This window comes from Leopardus geoffroyi, chromosome D3 (assembly GCF_018350155.1).
Source record: "Leopardus geoffroyi isolate Oge1 chromosome D3, O.geoffroyi_Oge1_pat1.0, whole genome shotgun sequence".
NCBI classification, from domain to species: Eukaryota; Metazoa; Chordata; class Mammalia; order Carnivora; family Felidae; genus Leopardus; species Leopardus geoffroyi.
Window position 1 is genome coordinate 56,831,926 of NC_059339.1, and position 18,167 is coordinate 56,850,092.

General features: G+C 37.5%; 1 protein-coding gene and 1 long non-coding RNA gene across 4 annotated transcripts in view; one reads left to right on the plus strand and one right to left on the minus strand.

Annotated features, from left to right (window-relative positions):
* Nucleotides 1-2,397, plus strand: part of GALNT1 (polypeptide N-acetylgalactosaminyltransferase 1) — a 129,272-nt gene extending 126,875 nt beyond the window's left edge. For all 3 annotated transcript variants that reach the window (XM_045459138.1, XM_045459136.1, XM_045459139.1), the window contains one exon: nt 193-2,397. In XM_045459138.1, the coding sequence (XP_045315094.1) occupies nt 193-339 (147 nt within the window). In that variant the 3' untranslated portion in view covers nt 340-2,397. The remainder of the gene's footprint in view (nt 1-192) is intronic.
* Nucleotides 1-18,167, minus strand: part of LOC123588326 — a 40,019-nt gene that overhangs the window by 1,594 nt on the left and 20,258 nt on the right. The gene's annotated exons all lie outside the window — the stretch shown is intronic.

Here is an 18,167-nt window from a genome sequence, read left to right on the forward strand (position 1 = left end):
GTCATGTTCATTTAAATTCATTGTAGCCCACTGCACCCCAGTGCCTTTCTCCCTCCCACATAGCTCTTAAGGTGGTCTTAACGTAGACACCTTTTCTACAGGGCAGTTTAATACTCGTCAGAAACGATGGCTGAGATGTTTGAGTTTTTTTCTGTCACGTTCATGTTAAGATTTCTTTTCTGTCCCTTGCAGAAATTAACCCTGCAGCATGTGAACAGTAATCAGTGCCTGGATAAAGCCACAGAAGAGGACAGCCAGGTGCCCAGCATAAGAGACTGCAATGGAAGCCGGTCCCAGCAGTGGCTTCTTCGAAACGTCACCCTTCCAGAAATATTCTGAGACCAAATTTACAAAAAAGGAAAAAGAAGAAAAAAAAATAAGGATTGACTGGGCTACCTCAGCATACATTTCTGCCACATTCTTAAGTAGCAAAAAAGGAAAAGTGCTTTCCTCCTGTGGGGATGTAAGGTTTATCAGCCATTGAAACTTAGACTCCTCTCGCTTTTCACTAGCTGTGAACCAGCCTTCTTGTCCAAGGACGTGAAACTACAGAGTAGCAAGACTGCGCACACTGATGTTTACACGATGGAAAGAGTCTTTCATCAAGAATCATTGTAAAGAATATTCAGGCAGTGAAGCAGTCAACAAACGTGCTTTCCGGGGAGCTGCACCTTTCATGGTTTGCTTGCACATCAGTAACTTTCACTGAATGTGCTGTCCTAATGAAGAGATTTCTAAGATTTTTTTCTGATTAGGACTGGTAACCAGTATATTAAATATTGATAGAAAAATAAGTGAAAAAGAACTGGAACCAGTTTCAGAATCATGAAAACAACATTTTTACAATTTAAGAAAAAACTATATTAAACAGGGTTTAAAGGAAATTAAAACAGAACTATGAGAAGTACAATTTGTTATAGTATAGTATCAAATTTCTATATAGATTTTATACCTCAGTGGGGAAAAATAACGGATTCCAGTGACATTTTGTTTTCATCTGTGATAGTCATGGATGCTTTTTTTCCTTGGGGTGCTGAAATTGAGCTAAAAAAAAAAATGGCTCTTTGAACGTAGTTTTAATTGCTTTCTTCAATTTTGTTTTATTTGGTTTATGGGCTGTTTAAATTGTAATTTTTAATTGCCTTCAAAGAATGAAGATTTAACAATGTCTGGTCTCACTGAACAGGTTAGATCGCTCAGTTGCTCTTGGGTCAACTGGCTATTGACTTTCACAACACACAATTTCCTATTAGAGTTTGAACTTCTTAACTTGATTCAGCTGATTATGCTTAATACCCAAGATTCATACTACTGTACTACAGATTTGTTTTCACAGCAATAAATCTTCAGTTCTTTATGATTCCACTCAACAAAAGGCCTGCAGAAGTGATTATTTGGGTATTTGGAGAGGATCCATTTGATGATTTTTTGGAAAACTTTTTTCACTCCATACTCAGATGTGCTTTATTGTCAGGTGCATATTTAGATTAGATTCTTGTAATGGTGATCTTTTTTTTTTTTAATTTGAAAATGTTTGACTTTTTTTTTAATGAGTTAAAGAAGTGCAGCTACTCTTATATATTAGTCCTGCATTTCTTCCCTAAATTCTATTTAGATTAAATCAGTTTTTTCCTCTAATTTTTAATACCACAGTATAACTTCAGAATCGATTAAAAGTTGAGTATAACAATTAGTGTTTTAATTTCATAGAAGATCTCATTGTGACATCTTTCCTGATATGTAAAGCAGTCCATTGGCAAAAGTGCTTGTATTTTCTTATTTGTAAGAATATATTTAGGGATATTCTTTTCTTTGATTATCAAAGACTCTCACTGCAGGCAGTGCTAGTTCTTGTGCCTAAGAATGTTTCTGAAAGTTGAATCACTAATGGCTACTTGCCAAGTTGAGTGTATAGAAAGTTTCTCATCTCCTATTCAGGTTAATCAGCATCAAACACATATGGATGGTTTAGAGTGAGACTGTAGTACAGAATGCATACATTTTGTCCCCAGGAAATTTGCAGTGAAGCAGGTGCTGGATGGGTTTTTGTTTTGTTTGTGTGTGTGTACGTGTGTGTGTGTGTGTGTGTTTTTCCTACTCCATGAGCTCTGTTAATTCTGTCTTCAGTAGGCCTAATGTTCGAATAAACCAGATGTCTAATAAATTATTTTCATGCTCAGAATTTCAGGTTTTTGTACTCTAGTATAGCTTGGTCTTATTCCTTATTGTAAGAAAGCTTAAATAGCAATGTGATTCAAGGTTTTGTTTTGTTTTTTAAGAGGGGGATGTGAGTGATTTAATTCATGGGTACTTTTAGAACCTGATAGATAATCCCATTGCCTTTATTTTTCTAATTAAAGAATTCGTAAATACTTTGAAAATATAAAATATTCCTGAATAGTTGTGCCTTACATTGGTTTTATTTGAAGTTAAAATGGATCCCTATTCATTACAGCTATTTGTAGATCAGGCCGTATGCTAATCACTCTAAGTCAAATTGGGAAGAAAAGAATGAATCAAAAAGAAAGCAAAGGATGAAAAGAGGGGATTATTTGACCAGTGAAGAATTCACCAATGTGACAAGAATAATCTGAATCTTCAAATTTATTCACCTTCCTCCCATCCCAATCCATTTTAATGTCTTTCTGTTCTGATTGGCACCCTGAAAATATAAGTGAAGGGCAGCATGTAGGACATGTCCTCATTTCCCTATTCTACATTTAGCTGAGAAACAGAAGTTCCTCTGTAAAGATCTGGTGCTCTCCCCATCTTTCAAGAAGCACACCAAGAGTAAATTGAACTCAGAATTACATGTTCTTTTAAGGAGAAAGAAAATCAGAAGGTAGGGTTTCTTAGGTGGTAACTGTGAGCAGAGGTATACAAAGAATGAACCATTTTTTTACTCTGGAAAATGAGATGTTTTCAATTATGCAATACTTCTCCCATTGTCTGACTTCCTGAAGATAAAGCATTTGCTTGAGCTACCAAAAACTAATAATTTTGCAGGAAATGAGGCAAAACTCTGCTGTATTGACTATACATAGCAACAATTAAAAATTAAATTTTAAAATTACCATCTGTGATCACATCAAATAAGTCAAATATCTAGAATGTTAACAAGAGATATGTAAGACTTCTATCCTGAAAACTACAAAATGTTGCTGAAACTATATAGAACACTGCAATAAATATGTTCATGAATTGAAAGGCTGCATAATATCAAGATCTGTTTCCCACAAATTGATTTACAGAAATCAATTCAAATTTCAGTGAAAAAATAATCCTTCCGCTGAGGCTTTCTTGTAGAAATTTGCAGATATATATGGAAATCCAACAGACCCAGAACAACCAAGATAGTCCTGAAGGAGGGGGCAAATGTTGGAAGACTTAACACTACTCAATTTCATGACTTGCTTTAAAATTACAGTAATTAAGAGAGTGGTACTAGGGTTCAGGACTAATAGATCAGTGGATAGAAGAGAATTGGGAAGCAGACTCCTACATGTATATGGTCATTGGCTTTTCAACAAAAAAACACAAGCAACTCCATGGAGAAACTTTCTGAATATTGATACTTTCACACAATGCACAATGTTTTCAACATGGATCACAGGACCTAAATGTGAAGGACAAAACAATAAATCTTCTAGAAGAAAACAATATCTTCTTGACTCTTGGGATAGGCAAAGATGTCTTAGGACACAAAATAAACTCCATAAAAGAAAACTGATTTGATTTCACCAAAATTACATTCTTCTCATCAAAAAGATAAAGTGAAAAACCATGCTGCAGCCAAGGACAAAATAGTCGCAGTACACATAACAAAGGATTTGTATGCAGAAAAACAACTTTTAAAAGCCACTGCAAAAGCAACACATTATAAAAGTTAATAAGTGACTTGAATACACACTTCACAGAAGCTATCCAAATGCGCAATTAGCATAGGGAAGGGTGTTCAGCATCAGCCATGAGGGAAGGAAGAATGCAACCACCAGGAAATAACTGTTGCACACTTGCCCAGAGGGTGAGAAGGTGTAGAAACTGGCAAAAGTGTAAGTATGATCACCTGAGGAAACAGCTTCCCAGTTTCTTATAAATGTAAATGTATGCCTACTCTGATTTCACTTCTAGAGATAAAACCCAAGAGAAATGAGGGGATATGCCCACATTAAGATGCATACAAGACTATTCAAAGCAGATGTAAAATAACCCTCAAACTAGAAACTACACCAATACCAATCAGCATGATAATGGATAATCAAATAGTTATTGAAATACTAGTCTACAATTTTTAAAAAATGAATTACTGATACAATAGGGATAAATAGAAAAAGTATTGAACAAAGAATGCTAGACATACTACTTTTATATGAAGCTCAAGAATAGGCCAAATAAACCTAAGGTGCTTACCTTTGGGTGAGTATACACTTGGAAGTGGCATGAGAAGACTTTCTGGAATGATGGAAGTAGTCTGTAAATTGATTTAGATAATGCAAATTATTTAGATAATTTAAAGTTTTACTGAGCTATATACTTAGGATATATGCATTCTGCCATCTGTATACCTCAATAAAGTGCTGGGGGGAACTAAAATACCCTGCTGGTATCAGAGTTTTCTAAATAGCCTTCCATTGCTACACAATACCCAAAGACTGGCTAACTTGCAACAAACATATTCAACTGAACTCACAAGAAAATACGGGAAAACCCTACGGTCCGGTGAGGCAGGGGGGAAGATAAGTACACAAGTCACAGAGGTAATGGTTAAACGTGAAAGCCTTTCCTCTCCGAAGAACAAAATAGAATAACCAGGGCTTGGGGAATGATAGTTCCTAGGCCTTGGCCCTGAACAAAGCTGGGGAATTAAACTAAAGATCCCTACATAAAATTGGAAAATTCAGAGAGCTCTATAAGTAAAAGGATGCATAAAGAAGTCTGCCTTGTAAAGGAAACCAAAGGGTAAAATCTGACAGACTCTGCCCTTTTTCTAGGTAGTAAATGGTGGCAAGGATGATGCCACCACTGTGATCATAAGGCCTAGTTTTTAGATTTTGTTTTCAAGTAATCTCTACACCCAACATGGGGCTTGAACTCAACCCTAAGATCAAGAGCGGCACGCTCCACCAACTGAACCAGCCAGGCACCCCAAGGCCTGCTTTTAAATAGATCAAGAGTTTAAAACCACAGTTACAAAGTCTGCAGATCAAGAAAATAGAGTGAATCTAGATTTATGGCACTTGCTGGAAACAATGAGAATACAGTATTTCTTTGGGTGGGGGAAGGGGGGAAACATTAATCCAGGCCCCTATATGCTCACAAGTTAATTATGAAATTATTAAAAAGAGAAAATGAGCCACCAAGGTATTACCAAAACAAAGTTCTGGCAAAGTGATGAAAGCTTGTGTCAGATTAAACCTGCCAATAAATTAATAGTCCTGGACAATAATTTTTTAAACGTTTTAAAGCCTTGGGAAATGAACAAAGGACACAAAATGTAGAGGATTCAACCCTTATTAAAAAGGACCTTCTATATAAGGTAACATATGTATGTCTTTTCCCCAAAGAACATTTCCAATGTACACAACACACTAGAGGTAGTGGTCATACAGATATAAATTGTTGTCTTAGACCGTATTTATGAGCAGAGTGGCTGCAGATTGGAGAATATCTAAAAGAGGGAGTCACAGAGGAGCCCCCAAATCTGCATATGAATTTCCTCAACTGCTGGAATGATTTGAATGTGCGCAGGATGAGACTCCAAGAAGTCCACAGAAAAAACTTCCCATTTGGAGGGGCTTGATCAACACTTTAGACTTTACGAGCATACCTTTGGAGATTCTGCAGGCTCAATTCCAAACTACTGCAATAAAGCAAATATCGCAATAAAACAAGTCAAATCAATTTTTTTTGGCTTCCCAGTACATATAAAGGTAATATGTACACCATATTGTAATCTGTTGAGTGTGTGATAGCATTTCGTCTAAAAACATGAACCATGTACATTCATAATTTAAAAATATTGCTAAAAAATGCTAAACCATTCTCTGAACTTTAAGTTGTGATCACTGATCACAGATCACCATAACAAATATAATAAAAATGAAAAAGTTTGGAATATTGTAACCATTACCAAAAAGTGACACACAGACATGAAGTGAGCAAATGCCACTTGAAAAATGGTGCCAGTAGAGGTGCTCAATGGGTTGCCACAAACCTTCAATTTGTAGAAAACACAGTGTCCATGAAACAATAAAATGAAGTTCAATTAAACAAAGTATGCCTATGTATTGAAACCCAAGGCCCTGTGTAGGAATAAAGACCATTTCTTAAGGACTTGGGGCTATTCCTAGGGCCAAGGACAAAATGCAGAAAGACCATACCTAACAAAATATAAAACCAGGCCTCTGCAACATCAAGTTGATCTGCCAACAATCTGCTAACTTGGATAAACAGTCTTCAGAGGAAGAGGACATAATACAGAACTGTTTGGTGCACCAATCACAATGTTCAGTTGTCCAGTATAGAATGAAAAGGAATGAGGAAACAAGAAATTAGATTTTTTTAAATAGTCAACAAAAAGACTCACTGATGACCGAGATGATGGAATTAGCAGATAAGTTCATCAATAAAAGTGGGGTTTCTTTTAAGATAAAAACTGATATCATCAAAATGTGGAAAATTTCAGAAGAAATTTAGAAACTGGAAAGGAGAAAAGAATCCTAAAATTGAATAATATTTAAAAAATCAATTTAATGTGACCCATTAGGAAAAAAGATCAGTGAACTTGAACACAAGTCAATAAAGAATTTCCAAACTAGGGGCACCTCGGTGGCTCAGTCAGTTAAGCGTTCGACTTCAGCTCAGGTCATGATCTTGTAGTTGGTGGGTTTGAGCCCCACATCGGGCTCTGTGCTGATAGCTCAGAGCCTGGAGCCTGCTTCAGATTCTGTGTTTCCCCCTCTCTGTCCCTCCCTCACTCGCACTCTGTGTCTGTCTCTCTCAAAAATAAACATTAAAAAATTTTTTCCAAACTAAACCACAGATGCAGAAAAAGATTGAGGGAGGGAAAAACAGCCTTGAGGATAAAATACATGCATTTGAGACCTAAAAAGAGAGAAAACAACAAAAACTCTGAGAAATAAGTTGTTTCATGCCCCCCTCCTCCCTTCCATGATTACTGCCAATCTCACTGCAAATTCTGCCTTTGTCTACACATGGCATTATACTTTCTGTGTCTCTGTGTTTCTCCTTTTTATAAGGATACCAGTTATATTGGATTTGGGACTGACTCTAATTCAGTATGTCCTCCTCTTTCCTAACTACATCTGCAAAAACACTGTTATGGGTTGAATTACGTCACCCAACAAAGATATGATAAAGCTCTAACCCTGAGTACCTCAGAATGTGACTTTATTTAGAAATAGGGTTTTTTACAGAAGTAATCAAGTTATCAGGAAATCATAAGGGTGAGCCCCAATCCAATATGATTGATGTCCTTATAAAAAGGGGAAATTTGGACACAGAGAGACAGAAAAAATGGTGAGAAGACATGGGTAGAACCATCTATACGTCAAGGAATATCTGAAGCTACCAGAAACTAGGAGATAGGCATACAACAGATTATCCCTCAAACCTTAGAAGCAATCTTCCCTGCCAAAACCCTGATTCTAGACTTTGGGCCTCCTGAACTCAAGAACAGTAAAGTTCTGTTTAAGCAACTCAATGTGTGGCATTGTGTTATGGCAGCCTCAGGAAAATAATAGACTCTATTTCAAATGAAATCCTATTTTGAAGTATTTCTGAGTAGACACGAATTTGGAGGAAACACTATCCAAACCAGTGCATCCACTTAACCATTTAAAGAAGAATTAACACCAGTCCTTTACAAACTCTTTCACAAAAGAGGAGGAATATCTCAATTCATTCTATGGTACCAGCACCAAAGCCAAAGATAGCACAAGAAAAAAAATAAAGATGAATATCCCTGATTATTATAGATGCAAATATCTTTGACAAAATACTAGTAAACCAATTCCAGAAGTATATTAAAATAATTACAAACCATGATAAAGTTGGGTTTATCTAGGAATGCAAGGTTGGTTCAACATATAAAACTCCATGTAATACACTATATTATTTGAATAAAGAACTGCATGATCATTTCAACAGATGCAATAAAGGCATTTAGACAAAACCCAACATGCTTTCCTGATTAAGCAAACTCAATAGAATGGAACTTCCTCAATTCAATAAAGGGTCTCTATGAAAAATCCGTATCTATCAACATATTTAATAAGGAAAGACTGAATGCTTTTCCCTTAAGATCAGGAAGATAACAAGGATGTCCACTCTTGCTGTGTATATTCAGCACTGTACTGGAGGCTCTGGCCAGGGCAACTTTGAGGCAACAAAAGGCATCCACATAGAAAAAGAAGAAATGAAACTATCTCTATTTGCAGATGACATCATTTCATATATTAAAAAATTCTAGGAAGTCCATCAAAAATTATTAGAGGGACGCCTAGGTGGATAAATCGGTTAAGTGTCCGACTTTGGCTCAGGTCATGATCTTGTGGTTGGTGAGTTCGAGCCCTACGTGGGGCTCTGTGCTGATAGCTCAGAGCTTGGAGCCTGCTTCAGATTCTGTGTCTCCCTCTCTCTCTGTCCCTCCCCTGCTCATGCTCTGTCTCTCAAAAATGAAAAAACATTTTAAAAAATTATTAGAATAAATGAATTCAGCAAGGTTGTAGAATACAATATCAATACAGAAAAAAATCAGTTGTATTTCTGTACACCAGCATAAATAGTTCAAAAATAAAATTAAGAAAACATTTAAGGGTTGCTTGAGTGGCTCAGTCAGTTACGTGTCTAACTCTTGATTTCTGCTCAAGTTATGATCTCATGGTTCATGAGATCAAGCCCTACATTCTGTGCTATCAGCTCAGAGCCTGTTTCAGATTCTCTCTCTCCCTTCTCTCTCTCAATATAAACAAACATTTTTAAAAAGAAAACATTTAAAATAGTGTCAAAAAGAATAAAATACTTAGCAACAAATTTAGCAAAAAAGTACAAGACATATGCATTGAAAACTAAAACACATCACTAAAAGAAATTTTAAAAGATCTAAATAAACAGCACAAGTTCATGAGTCAAAATAATATTGTTAACATGGTAATTTCTCCCAAATTGAGCTACAATTTCAATGTAATGCCTACCAAAATCCCAAGTGTCTTTTTGCAGATATTGACAAACTGATCCTAAAATCCATATGGAAATTCAAGGTGCCCAGAATAGCCAAAACAATCTTGAAAAAGAAGAAAAAGGTTGGAGTACTCAAGCTTCCCAATTTCTTACTACAAGGCTGTAGTTTTCAAGATAGTGTGGTACTGGAATAAGCATAGACCCACAGATCAATAGAATTGAGAGTCCAGAAATAACCCCTATACTTATTCAACAAAAGTGTGAAGAAAATTTAACAGAATACCAATAAATGGTGGTGGGACAACTGGATACCTACATGTAAAAGAAAGGAGACCCCCTATATCATATCACACACAAAAATTAACTTGAAATGGATCAAACACGTAAATATAAGAGCTAAAACTGTACCACTGTTAGAAGAAAACATATCCGCCATCTTCATGACGTGATCATTGGGCAATCATCTCTTAGATATAAAACCGAAAGTAACAGCAAAGGTAGAAAAGCAAATATATAAGCAGAACTTGGTCTATTTGTAGACCAAATATATTTATATTATATTTAGACCAAATCTAAAAGATTTGGAGTCCGGTTCAAGACAGCAATGTAGGAAGATTCTGAACTCACCCATCTCTCATGGACACACCAGATCTATAGCTACAAATCTTGTGGAAAAAAAAGCCTAAAAACTAGTGGAGAAATGCCTTCACATCAGGCAAATGAAGAAACACACACACACACAATGAAGATGGTAGGAAAGGCTGAGACACAATCTTGCCATAAACCCCATGCCCAGCATTATGACCCACAAATGGGAGGGAACACAGAAGTCAGAGCTTCTCCCTGAGGAACAATGGTTTTGTACCCCACACTGGGAACCCCAATTTTTAATACTGGCACCTGAGATACAACCCCAAAACATCTAGCTTTGGAAACCATTGGTGTTCATGCCCATGAGACCCATGGGGCTGTGGTGAACTAAGAAATGGGTCTTAAAATGTCTTTATGTGAACTCACTCACCCCACAACCTAGAACAGAAGTAGTCTTTTGAAAGGAAACTGATTTTAAGATAATGTGATGCCTCTAGCTTTGTTCTTCTTTCTCAAAATTGCTTTAGCTATTCAGAGTCTTTTTGTGGTTCCATACAAATTTTAGGATTATTCTGAGAAAAATGGCCTTGGAATTTTGATAGGGCATAGAATATTTTAATGCTTTGGGTTATATGGGCATTTTAACAATATTAATTCTTCCAGTCCATGAGCATGGAATATCTTTCCACTTATGCATGTCTTCAATGTTTTTCATCCATATCTCATAGTTTTCAGTATATAAGTCTTTCACCTAAATTTAAGTGTCAATCTGAGGGGCAGGTGCCTGCTAGGATACTCCTTGGGGGACAGAAGCTGGTGGATGCCATCTTTGCACTCTTCCCCTCTGCCATGTTAAAGCTGGTGTGCATTTTTTTTTTCCAGGTGGAAGCCATCTTTGCACTCCCACTCTGCCTTGCTCTAGGCAGTAGGTACCATCTTCATGCTCTCCACCTGCTGCACTCCAGAGCATCAGTATCGCTTAGAGGGGAGCTCCTACATGCACCAGTTTTTATGAATGGTGATCTGATTTTTGTAGCTGCCACCCATGGAATGCCCCTTGACTGCCTAGCTGGTGGCCAGGGGAGCTTGTGTTCCTGGGTCCCACAGGACTGTAACAATTGGAGAGACAGTTATTGGCCAACTACCATCCTGAAGGCACTGCACAGACAACATATTGAATCACACCCACAGTCTTTCTGTAAAAGAGGCCTATGTGCTTGTATTGGAGCACACAGATTAGAGGGGCAGATTTGAGGGGCAGGCTTCTGCTTTGGAACACATCTAGGAGATACATAGGTGACAGGGAATTCAGGCTGGGGAATACTATCTTTTAGCTCTCCCTCTGCTTCACTACCGTTGACTTTTACTTCTCAGAAAGGAGCTTATACACTCATATGGAGCCCTGATTTTTGTGGGACATCTCCAGATGGCATGGCTCTAGTGGTCAGCAGGGATTAAGCTTGCAGTCCCACAGGATTGTATATATCTGCATTTTAAAAGCTGCTGCTGAGGGTTCTGGCTTCCAAGCAGCCTAAATTTGGGTGGTGACAGATACCCTCCCATTTGGGACAGTAACAGGTCTTAGTAGATCCTCAAACACTGGGAACTATTAAAAATAAAATAGGCTTCTTGGACAATCACAGGTTTGACAGGCAACCAAGAGCAAAAACAGGGTTGAATGGTAAGTTTCATCTCCTACACAAGACTAATTCTCCAAGGCGAGGAGAGGTGGCTTATTCACTTAATTCAAAGAAACCAACAGACAGTCTAACAAAATGAGGAGACAGAGAAATATGTTTCAAATAAAGAACAAGACAAAACCTCAGATAAAGTACTAAATGAAGTGAAGATAAGCAATCTACCTGATAAAGAGTCCAAAGTAATGGTCATAAAGATGCTTACTGAACTCAGGAGAAGAATGGAAGATGGTACCATGATCAAGTGGAATCTATCCCAGGGATGCAAGGATGATTAAGCATCTATAAATCAATCAATGTGACACACCAAATTAATAAAATGAACATATTATGACCTTAATAGATGCAGAAGAGCAGGTGACAATATTCAACAGCCATTTCTGATAAAAATCACATCAAAATCTCAACAAAGTGGATATAGAGAGAACATATCTCAACAAAAAGCTAACATCATACTCAATGGTGAAAAGCTAAAAGCTTTTCCTCCTTTTCCTTGAGGAGCAAGATAAAATACCTAGAAATAAATTCAACAAGGAGGTGAAAGACTTGTATACTGAAAACTATGAGATATGGATGAAAAAAAACTGAAGACACACCTAAATGGAAAGATATTCCATGCTCATGGACTGGAAGAATTATTATTGTTAAAATGCTCATATTACTCAAAACATTCAAATATTCCATGCAACCCCTATCAAGATCCCAATGCTACTGTTCTCAGAATTAGAATAATCTTCAAATTTGTATGAAACCACGAAAAGACCCTGAATAGCTAAAGCAATTTTGAGAAAGAACAACAAAGCTAGAGGCATCAATCTATCTTATTTCAAATTATACAAAAGGTGCAAACAGAAATTCTAGATCTGAAAAATATAAATACTAAACTAAAAAATTCAGTAGAGGGATTCAATAGCAGACTTGATCAGGCAAACAAACTTGACAGGTCATTTTAAATTATCAAGTCAAAGAACAAAAAGAAAAAAGAATGAAGAAAAGTAAAGAGAGCCTAAGGGACTTAAGGGATGCCGTCAAAGGGACCAATATTCACATTATGGGAATCCCAGAAGAAAAGAGAGAAATGGGGTCAGAGAATTTATTTGGAGGAATTAGAGCCAAAAACTTCCTAAATCCGAGGAAAGAAATAGGCATACAGATTCCAAAAGCTCAAAGAACTCCAACTAGAATAAGTTCAAAGAGAACTACATCAAGACACATGATAATAAAATTGTCTAGGGGTGCCTGGGTGGCTCAGTCGGTTAAACGTCTGACTTCAACTCAGATCATGATCTCAAGGTTCATGAGTTCAAGCCCTGCATCAGGCTCTGTGCTGACAGCTCAGAGTCTGGAGCTCACTTCGGATTCGGTGTCTCTCTCTCTCTCTGCCTCTCCCCCATTCATGCTTGTGCTCTCTCTCTCTCTTATAAATAAACATTAAAAAAATTATCTAAAGTCAAAGACAAAATCTTGAAAGCATCAAGAGAAAAAGTAATTCGTCATATACAAAGGATATCAGAGTTTTCAGCAGAAACTTTGAAAGCAAGAAGTGGGATGATATATTCAAAATGCTCAGAGCCTGGAGTGGAAAAAAGTCAACCAAGAATACTTTATCTGGTAACACTGTCCTCCAAAAATGAGGGAGAAATTAAGAGCTTCCAAGATAAACTGCTGAGGGAGTTCATTACCATTAGACCTGCTCTACAAGAAATGATAAAAGGAGTCTCCTTAGAGTTGAAATAAAAATGGTAAAGAGCAACATCAATCTGTATGAAAAGATAAGGCTGTTCAATAAATGTAAATAAATGAAAAAAAAAACATAGTAACTTCTACAATTGTAATTTTGGTGCATATACTTATTTATTTATTTTTAAATATTTTATTTTTAAGTAATCGCTGCAACAAACATGGAGCTTCAATTCATGACTCCGAGATCAACAGTTGCATGCTCAAGGACTGAACCAACCAGGCACCCCTTGGTGCAAAAATTTAATTAACAAAAATAAAAACAGCAATAAATCTATAGCAATAGGTATACAGTAATGATCAGGTTATGATCTCACAGTTTGTGGGTTCCAGCCCTGCACAAGTCTTTCGTGCTGACAGCTTAGAGCCTGCTTGAGATTCTCTCTCTCCCTCTCTCTCTGCCCCTCCCCTGCTTGTGTGCTCTTTCAAAACAAACTTTAAGATAAATAAACTTTAAAACAAACAAACAAACCTTAAAAAATAGGTATACAGTATTTAAAGATGTAATGGTGACATCAATATCATCAAGTAATGGGGTAGAGCTGCAAAGGAGTAGAGTTTTTATATACAATTGAAGTTACTAGTTTAAAACAGACTACAACTCCAGGATATTTAATTGCAATGATAAACCACGAAGAAAATATGTATAGCATATATATATATATATATATATATATATATATATATATATATATATAGCAGGAAAAAAAAAGAAAATACATATAGCATATATATATGGATATATGGTATACATGTATATATATACATATATATGTATATATGTAAGAAAATATGTATAGCATATATGTGTGTATATATGGATATATGGTGCGTGTGTGTGTGTGTGTGTATATATATATATATATATATATATATAATATACGTATATATGGAAAGGAGAAAGGAATCAAAGCATACCACTACAAAAAAAAAAATCAAAAGGAGGCAGTGAGAGAAGGAGGGACAATAAAGCTACAGACATACAGAAAACAAAGTGTCAATAGTAAGTCCTTCCCTATCAGTTATTAATTTAAATATAAATGTATTGGGGTGCCTGGGTGGCTCAGTCAGTTGAGCGTCCGACTTCAGCTCAGGTCAGGATCTCGTGGTTCATGGGTTCAAGCCCCGTATAGGGCTCTGTGCTGACCACTCAGAGCCTGGAACCTGCTTTGGATTCTGTGTCTCCCTCTCTCTCTCTCTCTCTCTCTCTCAAAAATAAATAAATGTAAAAAAAAATTAATATGAATGTATTAAACTGCTCAAACAAAACACATAGATTGTGTGAATGGATTTTAAAAATATATGTCCATCTATATGCTATCTATAGGAGACTTTAGACCTAAGGATATACATAGGCTAAGAGTGAAAAGGTGGAAAAAGATATTCTGTATGAATTAACCAAAAATAGAATAAGAGTGGCTATACTAAAGTCAGACAACGTTTAAATAAAAAACTGTTATAAAGGACAAAGAAGGAGAGGCGTCTGGGTGTCTCAGTTGATTGCACATCTGACTCTTGATTTCAGCTCAGGTCATGATCCCAGGATTGTGAGATTGAGCCCTGAGTTGGGCTCCACACTGAGCAGAGAACCTGATTGTCACTCTCACTCTGCCCCTCTCCCTGCTCTAAGAATAAAAAGACAAAAAAAAAAAAAAAAAAAAAAGATACAATATAATGAAAAAAGGGATCAATTTTACCAAGAAGCTCTATCAGTTATAAATATCTATGCACCACAGCTCCGGGCTCCTGAATACATGAGGCAAACTTTGATACAATAGGAGGGAGAAGGTTCCAGGGAAGATGGAAAAGTCGGAGAACCTTAGGCTCACCTCCTCCCACAGATACACCTAGATAATACCCACATCACTGCAAATAACCCCGAAAACAACCCAGAACAGACTCCACAGCTAAATGTAGAGAAAAGTCCACAATTGAGGAGGAGAAGAAGGGTTAAGATACGATTAGGAACCAAAATGACCAGTGAGATTGTCCATGAGAGGAAGGACACCACAGGCATGGAAAAGGGAGAGGAACAGACCCCACACCAGGGAAAAGCAATCCCAGGTATGGGGACCCACACTGGGAAAAGCAATCCCCCCAACATTTCCCTTTCAAAGCCAGAGCGGCTTAATTACCTGAATTTTTACTATCAGTGGAGCTTAACACTTGTAACTTTAAAAATCATCAGCTTAGCTCTGAGAGAGCAGGAGGGAGAGACAAAACAGTCCTCACCCTTAAAGAGACAGCATAACAAATGGCCCCACTGAGATACAGCATAGAAGCAGCAGTTTGAAAAATGTCTTGGGTATACCAAGAGATTTATTTCCCAATCTCAGAACAGGCAGGGATCCTTAGATTTCTCCAAGAACAGAAAAGCTGGCCAGTGCCATTTCCCCCTCTGCCCTCCAGTCTAGATACACTGACACCTGTGGGAAAGAGCAGGAACACTCCAGCTAGATTGCTAACAGCATGCCACTTCCCCATATTCTTCCATGGGCTTGCCCCATCCAATCTGCCCTCAGAAGAAATCCGTCTAAAGCAGTGCCACAAATATGGCATTGTGCAAGCAAACCCAACAGTGGCCAGTACCACTCCAAAGTGACTCCTGCCCTAGGCAGAGGGGAAGATAACCACATACAACAGTTCAAGTCAGTCCCAGGAGTGGACTCTGGCCAGACATCTCGTCTGACTGTAGGCCCCACCCACCAACATATCCTCTTAGGAGACAATGCAGGGAGAACACCCTGAGTTTGGAGTGACCACAGCTCTGGCAAACACCTGGTCTGACCCAACTCAAGCCCCAATCAGCCCCAGACTGACCCCTTAAAAACGGAGGGACCAAATCCTGCCAACAATAGACAAAGAGAGCCACTGCAAATGACTGAAATTAAGGCAAAAGTGGCTCAGCCACAACAATAGGTCACATGCAACACACACAGCAGACACTCTTGAAGTGCCAGGTTCTGGTGAACAGGGTACACTACACTGAAGGGCACTACAGGACCTCTTCTTCATAAGGGCACTACTTTCAAAAGCAGATGTAGGTAACTTTCCTATCACATAGAAACAGCCACAGGGAGTTAGATAAAATGATGAGACAGAGAAAAATGTCCTAAATGAAAAAACAGGACAAAATCACAGCAAGAAAGCTAAACAAAATAGAGATAAGTAGTATGCCTGATAGAGAATTTAAAGCAATGGTCACAAAGATACTCACTAGACTTGGAAAAAGAGTGGAAGACCTCAGTGAGATCCTCAACACTGAGACTGAAAAGAAAAAAGAACCAGAGATGAAGAAATCAACAACCAAAATTAAACATACACTAGATGGAATACATAGTAAACTACAGGAAGCAGAAGAATGGATCAGTGACCTCAAGGACAGAGTAATGGAAAGCAATCAAGCTGAACAGGAGAGAGAGAAAAAAATAAAAAATAAAAAATGAAAATAGACTTAGGTAATTCAGTGATACCACCAAGCATAATAATATTTACATTATAAGGATCCCAGAAGGAGAAGAAAAAGGGGGGCAGAAAAATTTATTTGAAGAAATAATAGCTGCTAACTTTCTGAATCTTGGGAAGGAAACAGAAATTCAGATCTAGGAGACACAGAGAGTCCCCCAAAATCAACCCAAGCAGGTTCCACACCAAAACATATAGTAATTAAAATGGCAAAAAGTAGTGATAAAGAGAGATTTTTATTTTATTTATTTATTTTTTTTCAACGTTTATTTATTTTTGGGACAGAGAGAGAGCATGAACGGGGGAGGGGCAGAGAGAGAGGGAGACACAGAATCGGAAACAGGCTCCAGACTCTGAGCCATCAGCCCAGAGCCTGACGCGGGGCTCGAACTCACGGACCGCGAGATCGTGACCTGGCTGAAGTCGGACGCTTAACCGACTGCGCCACCCAGGCGCCCCAAGAGAGAATTTTAAAAGCAACAAGAGAAAAGAAGCCAGTTACACACAAGGGAAATCTCATAAGTGTATCAGCTGTTATTTCAGCAGAAATTTTGGAGACCAGAAGGGAGTGGCATGGTATTTTCAATGCGCTGAAAGGAAAAAAACCTGCAACCAAAAGTACTCTATCCAGCAAGGCTATCATTCAGACTAGAAGAGAGATAAAGAATTTCCTAAACAGGGGCACCTGTGTAGCTCATCCCGTTGAGTGTCTGACTCTTGATTTCAGCTCAGGTCATGATCTCATAGTCATGGGATCAAGCCCCTCATTCACCTCTGTGCCAATTATGGGGCCTGCTTATGATTCTCTCTCTCTCTCCTGCTCTCTCTGCTCGTCCCCTCCCCACCCCCCACTGTTTCTCAAAATAAATAAATAACATAAAAAATAATTTCCTAAACAAAAGTTAAAGGAATTCATCACTAAGAAACCAGCCTTACAAGAAATGTTAAAGGGGGATTCTTTGAGTGAAAAGTAAAGACCATAAGCATAAGAAAAGTAGGCAAGGAAAAATTTCACAGGTACATATAAACATAACAAAAGTAGTAGATTAATTATGTATAAAACCAGTACACAGATTACAACACAAAAGCAGTAAATCAAGTATAATATAAAAATCAGTCAAGGATCACCTGGGTGGCTCAGTTGGTTAAGCATCCAACACTTGGGATCAAACCCCACATAAGGCTCTGCACTGAGCTGCTTAAAATTCTCTCTCCTCTCTGTTCCTCTCTCTGGTTTGTGTGCTCTCTTAAAAAAAAAAAAAAGTCAAGGGATTCACAAAATAAAAGGATTTAAAGTATGAGACCATATACCCAAAATGTGGAGCTAGCAGGGAAGTTAAAATTTAGTACTTTTAGAATGGGTTCAAACTTAAGTGACCATTAGCTTAATATAGACTGCTATATGCATAAGATGTTATATATAAACCTAATGCTAATCAAAAATCAAAAACCAGTAATATATATGCAAAAAAT